This window comes from Schistocerca americana, chromosome 2 (assembly GCF_021461395.2).
Source record: "Schistocerca americana isolate TAMUIC-IGC-003095 chromosome 2, iqSchAmer2.1, whole genome shotgun sequence".
Taxonomy (NCBI): Eukaryota; Metazoa; Arthropoda; class Insecta; order Orthoptera; family Acrididae; genus Schistocerca; species Schistocerca americana.
In genome coordinates this window covers 556,658,721-556,672,472 of record NC_060120.1, presented here as the reverse complement: position 1 = coordinate 556,672,472, position 13,752 = coordinate 556,658,721, and the positions used below count along the sequence as shown (strand labels likewise).

The 13,752-nt window shown below is 34.3% G+C and overlaps 1 protein-coding gene across 1 annotated transcript in view; it reads right to left on the bottom strand.

The window, feature by feature from the left end:
* LOC124594821 (pyrethroid hydrolase Ces2a) overlaps window positions 1-13,752 on the bottom strand; it is a 184,287-nt gene that overhangs the window by 61,191 nt on the left and 109,344 nt on the right. Inside the window, exons 7-8 of the mRNA XM_047133265.1 lie at window positions 6,687-6,779; window positions 6,503-6,600 (exon numbers count right to left, since the gene is read on the bottom strand). Of these exons, the coding sequence (XP_046989221.1) occupies window positions 6,503-6,600; window positions 6,687-6,779 (191 nt within the window). The remainder of the gene's footprint in view (window positions 1-6,502; window positions 6,601-6,686; window positions 6,780-13,752) is intronic.

The following is a 13,752-nucleotide window of genomic DNA, read 5'->3' as shown; positions in this document are numbered from 1 at the left end:
TTACAACAGAATACTAAACCATCTTTCAGAACAACCTTTCGACAACACGGTTTAGCTCCCATGAAGACTGAGAAAGTAATACATTATCTCACCAACTCAGTTCTGGTAAAATTAAACAAGAAAAATTACTCTGTTTGCATATTCTGTGCCCTTTGATCATGTAGGTCATAAAATTTTAATAAGGAAATTAGAATTTTGTAGTATTAAAGATATACTCCTTGCTTGGATGGAGTCATATCTTGACAACAGAAAAATGACAGTTGCATTATCAAATTCAGATTTGTGAAATATTAAAATTGGAGTCCTGACAGGTTTAGTACGTGGCGCACTCCTGTTGTCATTCTGTATCAGTGATTATCAGGAACACTGGAGGGCTCTTCAAAAACTATGTTGTTTGTTTACTGATGACACAAGTATATTGATAAAGGACCCCAAAAACCAACAGTTTAATCCTTAATCTTATTAACTCATGCACTTTCAAAGAAATAAAAACAACTTACATTATTGCAAATAATGGCCAGGGATGAGGTTTAAAGTGCAAAGTTCCTGAGCATCCAGTTAGATAATAAACTGAGATGGCACAATCACATGTATAAATAATAATTTTAAAAAAATAAAAAAAAAATTTAAAAAAAATAAAAACTTCAGTTCTGTCTACTTTGCTTTTAGAAGTGTGTCTCCTTGTATTGGCCTCCATAGGTGAACGTCTTGCAGAAGGTTCGAGGTGCTGGAGTTGGCGGTCATGTGTGCATGAGGTGGGCTTGCTTGTGTGTTTGAATGGTGTGTGTTTTTCTTTTGCTGATGAAGGCTGTGGCTGAAAGCTTTATGTAAGTGTCTTTTAATTGAGCCTGTCTGCAACTTAACATGCCTTCTTTATGGTAATTATGACACTATCTTTTCCATGTTGTTAACATCGAGGATAGAAGATGACAAGATAAAATTTCTAGTTGATGTACTGAATACAGCTTGCTCTAAATGTAAAGAAATGTAGGTTAATGAAAATGAGTAGGGAAAATGTTCAAACAAAGCTTAGAAGTTTGTTGCTTGACACAGTCACATAAATTAAATATGTAGATGTAATGTTGCAAAGTGATATGAAATAGAAGGAGCACCTAAGGACAGTAGTAGGGAAGGTGAATGGTTGACTTTGGTTTATTTGGAGAATTTAAGGAAAATGTCACTCATCTATAAAGGAGACAACATATTGAACAATACCGAGTACTGCTCAAGAGTTTGGTATCCCCATCAAGTTGGATTAAAAGAAGACATCAAAACGATTCAGAGGCAGGATGCTAGATTTGTTACCACTAAGTTCAATCAACAAGTGAGTATTATACAGATGCTTCATGAACTCAACTGGTAATGCCACAAGGGAAGACAACTATTTAGACAATTTAGTGATCCAGCATTTGAAGACGACTGCAGAGTATTTCTACTGATGCCAATGTACATTTTGTGTAAAGACTATGAAGATAAGAAAAGAGAGATTAGTCATGTACAGAAGCTCAGTTTGCGAGTGGAACAGGATAGAAAATTAATAGTAATGATACAAGGTACCATCAGCTATGCACCATGCAATGGCTTGCAGAGTATGTATGTGTAATGTAAATAGACAGATTTTTTTTTAAAAAAAAAGAAAGAAAGAAAAAAGACAAACAACTACCTACCAAGCGGAGGCAGGGGAACACACACACTTTCACAAGTTTTTGGAGCCAGTGGCTCCTTCTTCTGATGTAAGAGTGTATGGGGAAGGAAGAGGAGTGAAGGAGAAGAACTGGAGAGGTTTAGGGAAAGGGGTATAGTTTAGAAAAGTCACCCCAACCCAGGTCAGGGAAGACTTACCGGACAGGATGAGAAGGAAAGGAGAGTATGTATGTAGGTGTACATGTAGGTGCCAATGCTTTCTCTTAATATTGTGATACGGTGTAATCTTCTGGAACAATGCAGCTGAGATAAACAAAATCATTCATTTCTACTGATGTACACAATAAGGGACACAGGTTTTCTTTCACTTACATAACTGTAAATATAGACCTCAGTGGTATTTTTGGTTAATAATGAGAGACAAATTGTGGTGAGGAAAAGGTAAAAGAATTCATTAGCCACACCTATGATATATAAGAACATTTGGGCTCAGGGATGCAAATGCTACACAACTCTCATTTTTGTGATCCAAAATCGGAGGAAGGGCAGCATCAGTCGTAAATTTTTAATCTGTTTATTGCAGATCAATTTCTGCTACTGTGAAGCTATCTTCAGTACAGACTCACCATACAGATAATCACACATGGTACCCCTTGATGCTACACATAAGAAACAATGGATGTTTGTTATCGGTAACATCAAGTGGTACCACAAGCAAGTATACGTTCGATGAGTCACCGTGACTGAAATCAATGTGCAGTAAACAGATTAAAAATTTATGACTGATGCAGCCATTCCTCCAATCTTGGCTATCACTAATATGGCTGTGGAGCATACTGTTCTGGAGGGATACTAACCTGAAGTCTAATTTTTGTATTAAATACAACCTGGCTTTGAGACAGAAAAATCACTAGGTAAAGCTTCAACTTTTTAGTTGTGTGTTTTAGCTATTGTATTTGAATTACAGCCTACTTAGTATTAGTAGTAGTAGTAGCTTTATTTATCTGTAGACATCTCTTTGCAAGGATATAGGACATGTCAAAGTATTTACAAGTTTCGACCAATTAAAATAAGCTAATTCGTATACACATATATTTACAGACTTCTAGTTAGACATAATTATTAGACTTACTCCTGGTATACAATAGATTTTTTAAAAATAACTTATTAAATAATGTAATGCCACACCATTCACTCATATCTCACTATCAATCACTGCACACACACTATACACACATTGTTTCATAACAGTTCCCCCACTACTTCCCATTTGCTATCCTGAAAAACTGAGTCGGCATCCCTCCATAATAAGTGAGAAGTTGAGCTCAGAAAGAAGAAGAGGTGTTAGTACTGTGCTATGTATTGCTTGGGGATAAGTATTTCTAGAAAGGAAAAAAAAAATGAGGAAAAAAAGCAAAGTGAAGGTGTTATGTGGAATGTAGGATGTTTTATAATCATCATCATTATTATTATTATTTACTTGTACAAAACTTTTTTTATCAGACCTCTATTCTGTTTTATCTAAGTAATCCTTCAATGTATGAAATGTATTGCTTAACGGGTACTTTTTAGCTGCCTTTTTAAATAAGTGAATTTTTGAAATTTCTTTAATCTCTATTGGTAATTTATTGTACAGTTTTATTGTTTTATTCCTTGGTAGAAAATGCTGTTTTCTTTTCTTTTTTTTCTTTTGCGAATATAAGTTGAGTCTATCTCTTTTTGCATGGTCATGGACAGAGCTGTTTGTGTAGTAATTACCAATGTTATTTTTGATGTGTGTAACTGACTGGTAAATGTATTCACATGGAGCACTTAAAATCCCCAGTGTTTTGAACAGATCTTTACAATGAGCTCAACTAATATTTTTGGTTATTATTCTTACGGCTCTTTTCTGGAGTTTAAAAATTGTGCTCATATTTTGTGTGTTTGTTCCCCAAAAAAGAATGCCATAGCTAAGAACTGAGTGTACATATGAATAATATGTAACTAAAAGACACTGCATGTTACACACTGATGATAGGATTCTAAGGGTATAACATGCTGGTGACATTCTGTTTGCAAGTATTTTTGTGTGTTCAAACCACTTCAACTGAGAATCAATATTTATTCCTAGAAATTTTGCATTTGTTACACAGTCTATAGAGGTGCCATCTACATTTAATTTATCATTGTCATTTTTCCTGTTCAAACTGAAATTCCTGTCATTAGTTTTCTTTATATTCAATGTCACTTTATCGCTTATTGACCAATCATAAACTTCCTTGAGAGTTTTATTTTCTTTCTCGGCAAGGAGTTCTCTTGTTTTCTCAGTGACTATAGTATTGCTGTCATCAGCAAAGAGAATATTTTCACCGTGAGTAACACTAGTGGGAAAGTCATTGATGTATACCAGTAATAGTATTGGTCCTAATATGCTACGTTGTGGAACCCCTATATTAATGTATTTTGGTTCTGATAAGTGTTTTACTAAATGTTTAGATCTATTTAAAGTATGTGTTAACTCTGCTCTTTGTACCCTATCTGCTAGGTGTGATCCAAACCAGTCATTAACTACCCCTCTTATTCCTAATGCTTCTAATTTATTTAATAGAATCTTGTGGTTGACTGTATCAAATGCCTTAGAAAGATCAAAAAATATGCCTGTGACACACTCATCTTTATCAACAGCATCAAGTACAACTTTTGTGAATTCTACTATGGCTGACTCCGTATTTTTGCCACTTCTGAAACCAAACTGTAATTTGCTTAAAAGATTGTATTTATTCAGGTAATGCATTAATCCATTATCATAATTACTTCTATTATTTTTGAGAATGCTGACAGCAGGGAAATGGGCTGGTAATTTTCTATGTCTTCTGCATTACCTTTCTTAAGCAAAGGTATTTGCAAAAGTTGTAAGAAAAAGGCATGGAAATGGCATTATTAAGAGCAAATGAGACGTGTGATTTCCAGCTCAAAAAAGGACTCATATGAATGCTAGCAAAGCTTTCAATCTTGCTTATGGGCTTGTTAACAACTCAACACCTCTACTATTTGAGAAGCTCAGATTCTTCTTATCTAATGGGTACTACAGCCTTAACTTTTTAAACTTATTAAATGTGTGTGGCATTTTTCACCTAGACTGTATTTAAGAAGAAATTTAGGTAAATACAACCTAAGTGAAAAATGCTGCATTTACTTGAGCTCTGATAGTTGGGACTGAAAGTTAAAGTTAACTTACAATAATATAAAGTTGGTAATTCTTAAATAGCAAATATATGATTAAATATATTCACTAAATGCAAGTACTTGAAAGTTGATAACTCTTACAGTTGCAATTTAAGAACTGCTAACTTAATACTATTATGTAGTTAACTGTACCATTCAGTTCCAACAGTCAGCACACACACGTATTTATGCTGTGAGAGCCTCACTGGACCAATTCAGTTGACAAGTTACAATGCAACATATCATGTATGTATAATCATCATGTATAGAAATTAGTTTGTTTTATAAATTAGTTTCCAATTATTTTACTATCCCCCTTGTTCTTTTATTTTTATCAGATAATCTGATGAGTTGGTAATAAGCCAAAAAAAATGATGATACAATTATTATTATTATTATTATTATTATTATAGAAAAGACTCTAGCTCTTCAATTGTAATGACAGGGGAGAAATCCCAAAGGGAGCCCACAGGGTTCAATTTTGTGTCCACTCCTATTTCTTACATATGTAAATGAACTCCCACCTAACATTCAATATTCAGAATTGATATTTTCTGCAGATGATACCGACTTTATAATAAATCCCATTAGAAGGAAAGAAGCAGAAGAAATTGTAAATGATGTTTTCCAAAGACTTAATAAGTTGCTCTCAAACACTCTTTTCAGTTCTGTACAACAAATAGAGTCATGCCAACAACTGATGTAGCAGATGAGCAGGAATCAGTAAATAGGGTAGAATACTCAAAATTTTTGGGTGAAAATACTGATGAAAACTTGAACTGGAAGAACTATATTACTGAGATTATCAAACAATTAAGTTCAGCTGCTTTCTCTCTTCATGTAATTGCTAATTTTGCCAAAAAAAAAAAGATTTAACCTCCTGACATATTTAGCATATTTTCACTCAGTAACTTCATAAAATAATTTTCTGGGATAACTCACCAGTTAGAAAGAAAGTATTGATTGCATAAAAACGAGCAGTAAGAATAATATATAGTGTTAAATAATATATAGTGTTACCCAGGTATGTCATGTAGATACCTCTTCAAGGAGCTAGGCATTTCAACTGTGCCATCGCAATACATGTATTCCCTAACAGAATTCATTATAAATAATCCATCACAATTTGAGAGGAGCAGTGAAGTCAATATCTGCAACACTAGATGGGGAAAATGACCTTTATTACCTATTAGTAAAGCTGTCAGTAGCTCAGAAAGGAGTTCAGTATACAGCAACAAAAATCTTTGATCATTTGTCCAATACCTAATAGGTAGCAAAGCAGATTTTTAATCTAACTTAAAATCTGAATAACATAATTTTAAGTATTAGACAATGTCATTATGGATATAACATGCTTGAATTATTAAGTATTTTAAATATGACAACTCCTAGAGCCTGGGCTTGCATCCATATATATGCTTTCATTATCAACAACTTGAGGTAATAAAGACAATTCATTGGGTACTATAGTGGTCTGTATATGTATATATTGTTACAGAAGGTTGCATTCAGACATATTATTATACTCCCTGTTACGGAAGAAATTGTTCTCTCTAAATGTTCTTGACAATATGATTTTTGTTGTTGTTGATGTTTGTTTTATTTATCATAGTTGTTAATCTTTAAATATCTGTATATATTTACATCTTACCTCTATTAATTTGTTAATAATTTTTTCCGGATTTGTAAGAACACCAGAATTGAAATAAATTGAGGAAATTGATGTCAGCTGCTTTGTAGCATTGGTAACTGCAAACAATAATTGAATTAATGATAGAAATGAGAGTTATGTTCCATTCAGAAAAATGTTCTTTTGCATAATCAACACAACCCACCTGATGTTATGGAGGCTCCAAGGCCATCAACTATCTGGTTTGCGTAATTAGGAATTGTTGATAACTTTCCCAAAATATCATTCTGGTAATCACCTAGAAAATGCAAAATCATTAGCTGATTACCTATTTTTAAGATAATCACTTCAGTGCATTTCTGAAAGGCTCTTCAGAGTCAGGGTACACATTAACACAGATGATCATTCCTTACCACAAACACCTTTAGCTCTTATGGCAAATGATCATCATGACCACCCCTTACACTCTCCACTGAGAAACTGTCAGTCTTTCAAAGGAACAGTGCAACATATCACCAAAAACTTTGTTCAGCCTATGCTTCCATCAAGTAATTTCAAATTTGGTCGAAGGTCAATAATTCATACTTATTAATGACTGCAAGCTTCTAACATTCACCTTATACCAGAAGCCAGAGAAAAGATCAGCGCACCACTTGTGACAACTCAACTTCGTCTCACAAATTACAATGGATGTCCAACATAGCACAAGTGGATATAATGTGCCTCAAATTGGGAATACAGCAACGTAATTGTGTTTTGAAGTTCTTGCTCATGCCCAACATGTAAATGATGAACTAAAGTCATTTCTGATTACTGCATCTGGTCTATAAACCTAATGGACCAAAAGTTCATATACTGACTTAGAACTGTGCTGTGATGTTTCAGTGTTGAATGTGCACTTGTGTATATCATCTGGATTTTGACAGAAGGCCATCTCTTTTCTTCATAGCTTGTCACAATCCAAAGTAAAAGGCACCATACCCTTGGTAAAAGAAAATACTTGGTCTGACATAGAGTAAACAGTGTGCAGCCATTTCCTAAAAGAAAGTGTCAACAAGAAGGTCAAAATATTGGATGATTCTGCAATGATGACACAGCACAAATACCCAAAAACATTCAACATTAATAGCATCACGGTTGCTAATACCTGTCACTTTGGTGATATTTCCAAAAACATTGGGCTCATTTGTATACAGAGGATTTCAAAAATTTCTTTTCTGTTTGAGCTGTTGAACAAGTTACACAAAGCAGTTGTCTTGTAGCATGTTCAATATTATTTCACAAGACTGCTTGACCTTATCATCAGCAATCTACATGTAATTTTTTTCTGTCAAATATTGGGCAAATTAAAATCACACCCTATCACTACCATATGCTAAGAGCACTTCCATGCTGCTGGGTTTAAGTTATCTTCAAGTAACTCTAAGTTTAATGTGCCTGGTTGATAGCCATATCCAATTATAAACCTAAATACACTGACCTGGCTTCTTGTATCCCTATGAGTCCATAGTCAGATTCACTTTGGACCTCAACAGACCTAATGTTTCTGCATTTACTATAAACACTCAATCTCCTGGAGAGTCTTATCTATATTCCTATTATACATTCCATATATTGTCCATATCTTACTTTCAGGTTTACCCAACATATTACTTAAAAAGTCATTTTCTTTTATTTTGAAATAAACACTTCATTTTATTATTTAATTATTAGCTAATTTCAGCTAATTTCACATGACCAAAGTAAGTATGTGTACAACTACCACTGATCTGAAGTCCACATATAAAATGAAAAGAAGTTTGAACCTTATGTGTGTGTTGTCACTGTGCCATCATGCTTAACAAAACAGTAGGATTCCTTCCAGCTTTTATGTTTTCTCTTTGGCCCCAAAATTAATATTATTATTATTGCTTTAACTTTATTGTCTATTACATTACTTTGGTATCAGGAGTAGGATGAGCTATTTAGTTTGCTTAAAAACTGTGCTAATTAATAAGATTAGTAATTTAAGGCCCAAGATGCTGGAGTTGGTGGTCATGTATGCATGAGGTGTGCTTGCTTCTGTGTATTAATGTGTGTGTTTCTGTAGAGTAGATGAAAAAGCTATAGAAATAAATAAAGTATTCTTACAACCAATGGCACAAATATGTTAGGAACTCCTGCACTCATTTAATTCTTGAGTAAGTAACATCATTAGTTAAAACATTGTTACTGAAATAGAATACCATCTTTAGGCAAACTAACCAGTATAATGCAACTGAAATAATTACTGTCTCTGAAAGTCCGTGTTAGAATGAATCTCTATCCATTATTCAATTACTCATAAAGGTAAATACAGAATCTGCCAGAAACATGTATACACACTTTAAGTAACAAAAACTATGTTTATTTTACATTTAATAATTGAATACGCATGTTGTAAAACCTTCAGTTTAGCACATGGTTACTTTAAATGTTCAAAATGTTCACCATTGGCTATAGTATACATAACAGAATGACGAGTAGTTGCCGCAACTACGTCAGTCAATGTTACGGTGGAGATTGCTGCACATGTCACTGTAATCTCGTGGCGAAGTTCCTCCAGCATGCATGGCTCACATCGATAGATGTTATCTTTTACAGTTCCCCACAAGTAAAAGTCCATAGGTGTTAGATCTGGCGATCATGGAGGGAACTCAATGGGCTCTCTTCATCCAATCCAATGCCCCAGAAAATTGTCATTCAGGAAAGCTTGTATGGTTAGGTGGCAATGTGGTGGCATCCCATCCTCTTAGTAGGAGACCTCTTCATCAGCTCCATAAAGTACACAGATACCTGGCAAAATTGATGTGCATAACATTTCTAGGTACACTTCTCCAGTGATAGTAGCATCAAAGAAAATGGTCCTACTAAGCCCCTAGACGATAGTCCGCATCACACATGAACCCCTGGTAAACTTGACCACGTTAACCACACAAACATGTGGTTTTTCCAGTGCCCAGTACACACTGTTATGCCGATTCACAGTTCCATTAAGTTTAAATTGAGCCTCGTCACTTCATACTACCTTCATCACAAATTGTTCATCATCGGATACCATTTGCTGATACCATTCATAATCATGGAATGTAAACTTTCTACTTTGTAACTTTCAGACTTCTTCATACACTTGTACTGCTAACACCCACTTCATGTGCACATTGCGTAGCAGACTTCTGTGGAGAATTAATAAACATTTCCAACATGAGATCTGACAAAGCAGGACATGTAGCTGTACACTGTCTTTCTGATCTTCCTCAGTGAATATCAGAAATCATTCCATGCAATTCAAACTTGTCAGTGATGTGTTTAATTGTTAGGCAGGTTGGCGGTTCTGTTTCAAACTCCTGTCTCCACTGACGTTGCACTTCAATGGCATTATCAAACTTGAAAAACCACTTCACAATAAATTTTTACTAACATCTGTTGAGCCAAAGACCATACTATGACACACTCATAACTCATACTGAACAACAATATTGAAATCTTGATAGAGCCTGACAAAGAGTATATACATTTTTTCTGGCGGACTCTGTATTTAATTGTAAATTGTGAAAATCTGATAACATCAGACAACTTCAGCTTAATTATTGAAAACTTACATAAGAGTTATGTTGGAAGCTATTTAAGTCAGTCTGCATAGAGTTATGAAATGTGTAAGATCTAAGTCCACCAATATGGGGAAATTTACTGCAGGTGGTTCAGTATCAATTAAAAATTTAAGAATATAGTATGTTTTATCCAGAGTTCCTATCAGGGAGTTTAAGCAATAATTCAGTGCCTGTTTTTTAATGATTGGCTGTGAACTTGTAATTATTTTCATTGACAGTGTTAAACTTCAATAAAAGCTAGTGCAAACTGTGACAACAGGAATTAGGCTAATAACTATGTTATTTCCAGTAGTTAGTTGCTATGCAGATCAAGTATTCATGCTGATGTAACTGTTAGATTCAAAGCAAAGTGTTTTAAGAATTTCATACAGTGCCCATGTTAATTATATATTTGCCACACTTAACTTTAGTGACTAGTTTCTTCAGTGTTATGTTACTGCACTCAGACAATGTTATAGGAGAGGAATCGCGCATAGTATGTGGCTGTCTGTTTTACCTGTATTGTAATTAAAATAAATGAGACACAAACTGGCCATAAACAGTAGTTCATTCAGCATTAAATTGCAGTTAAAGTGTTTGAACTACAAATTTCTGGTGTGGGCTACATGATTAGTACCTCATCATCCCCACCACCTACTTTTCAGCCAGATTCACCAAGGCACTGCTACCAAGGACAACAGTGCAGGTAAGTATGGGTGGGCTACACATGAATAACACATTAAAATATGTTAGTGTAACTTCTGAAGTAGAAACACACATGGGATTATCACTACCATAAAATCAAATCCAGAGGAAAACAATGTGGCCTTCTCATAGTATGAGCAATTACCCACTACTTAGCAAAAGATTTTTTATTCCACAGTCAATGAAAGAAAAATGGGACAAGATAAATAAAAATGAATGCAATGTGGTCACATGTCAGTCTCCAATTACAACAGATTTTAACAATTCAGGAGTCATCAAAAGGAAAATAATGTAACATTAAAAACTTGCACCAAAACATTCAACACCTAGGCACCCAAAAACTAGAAGCAGAACTGGTCCTGACCGAAGCACCACAAGATGTATTAGTGAGCATGGGCTAAATGATGCAGAACTTTACAATCTAATAATAAAAGTCCATGATCTGATTAATTAATTCTGTGTATACAGGTCCCCTGGCGGTAATATTGCAACAGTTCACAAAAAAAACTAGCAAAATTATTGCTGAAGTTTAAAATGAAGGACCATGTAATATGTGGAGACTAATACATATATATTGGTAAAGAAACAAAACCAAAACAAGAACTAAAAGAAACATTATTACAGCATAATATGAAAATGGTAATAAAAGTATCCACAAGAGTGACTTATCAGAGTCAGACCATCATTGATAACATTGTCACTACTATTGAAAATAGTGAATGTGAAGCAAAAGATCTGTAAACAGCAATCTCATGAATTAATGTTCTGTATTTATGAAATTAGGAGCTTAAAAATCAAAATAAAGCAAGATGATAAAAGTTAAGATTATAAATCTGCAAAACATGGACTGGAACAATGTCAGCATAAAGCACAAATGAGAAGTATGATACTTTCCTTATCACAGTAATGCATTATTTTCTTTCAGTCTTCCCAAAATGACCTTGAAAAAAAAAGGTCACACTACGCAGTGGATTACCAGATCAACAAATCAATCATTGAACTCACGACAAGAGTGAAGGAGCTTGTACAAACAGAAAACAAGGCAATGTATAAACAGTATAAGAAGGAGTAGAGGCAATCAATAAAAGAAGCAAAAGCCAGTTCAATAAACAGAGCCATAGCAAATTCAAATCATAAAAATGAAACAGCATGGGATATACTAACATTGAAAAATGTAGTCAAAAGAGTGTAAATAACGGAAATTTTATTAAATCAATGAGAATCAAAAACAATATAGCTACAGATGGAACAAAAATTGCTAATACATGGAACAGCAATTTTACAGAAGTTGTACAAAATTAAAAGGGGGGAAGAAATCATCAGTGGTCAAAGCATTCTACAATACTAGGGTAACCATTCCACTGAACATTTCTGGAACCAGTAACAAAAATAGAACTCATAAAAATAATTTGGAAATTAAAATCCAATAAGTCTGCAGGAGGCGATGAAATATCAAATTGTCTAATAATGCAAGTCAATGTAGAAATAAATGAACCTGTTTTGAATATAGGAAACTGTTCATTCAGAGGAGGAGTATGTCCACAAAAATTAAAAAATTAAAAATAAAATACAAGAAAGATGTCAAAGATGACCCAAATAACTCCAGACCAGTGTCTTTAATCTCAAATTTCTCAAAAATGCTAGAGCTGCTCCTGTATAGTAGGATGATCACATTCCTAGAGAAACATAGGATTCCGATTCCAGCAAAACATGGTTTCCAAAAATGGAAATCTACAGAAACTTGTGTCTCAGACCTAACAGAAACTGTTATAGATGCATTACACAAACTAAATTCTGCGTCTGTTATGTTTATGTATTGTCTAAAGCTTCTGATACGATCATCCATATAGCACTAATTGAAAAACTTGAAAGCTATGGCATACGTGGACATGCAGAGAAAGGGATACAATCATATGTCATTAACAGAAAGCAGTACATCACAAAGAATCTAGATGCATATCTGAAATCAGGGATATTAAGTATGGTGTACCTCCATACTTGGTCCACTTCTGTTCAACCTATTTGTAAAAAATATAGAAGTCAGTGAGAAGGATAAAAAATAATGTATGCTGATGACATGATATTATTGAATTTAGAAGAAATTCTGGAAATACTGCAAAGAAATGCATTTGTGTCAACAAATAACGCAGTACAATGGCTTATACAGAATGACTTAATTGTAAATCTAAAAAAAGACAATGTTCATGGCATTCACGAATAGGGAAAAGGAGGATCACATAGATGTCTTCATGAATCAAACAAGACTGGAAGAAGTTACCTCAATAAAATGTTTGTGAATTATGGTTGACAATAAGCTCCAATGGATACAATGTATAGATAATATCTGTTGTAAATAAAGCACTGTAATATTTATTACAAAATAGCTAGCACATGATATTAACAACAACAAAAAATGGCTCTGAGCACTATGGGACTTAACTTCTGAGGTCATCAGTCCCCTAGAACGTAGAACTACCTAAAACTAACTAACCTAAGAATATCACACACATCCATGCCCAAGGCAGGATTCAAACCTGCGACCGTAGCGGTCGCGCGTTTCCAGGCTAGCGCCTAGAACTGCTTGGCCACCCCGGCCGGCTTAAGAAAAAACTTCTGTATACAGTGCACATTCTCTATATGCACCACACTTCTAATATGGAATTACTGTTCACGGAAACTCCAGCAATGATAAAATGAGTTGTTGCATTGGAGAAAAAGGCCATGTAGAATTGCCTTTGATAATCTAAAAGTATTCTCTTTTCCATCCATGTACATTTACAGAACAATAATTTTATTCATCAAAGGCAATACATTACTATAAAAAATGCAGATGTTCATTCATATAACAAGAAATGAAGGCCAGCTGAGAAGTATACCATACAGACTGACAGCTGCTGAAAAAGGTCCTCGATATTCAATCTTCCTATGAGTTTGCAGGACAGTATGAGTGATGTGACT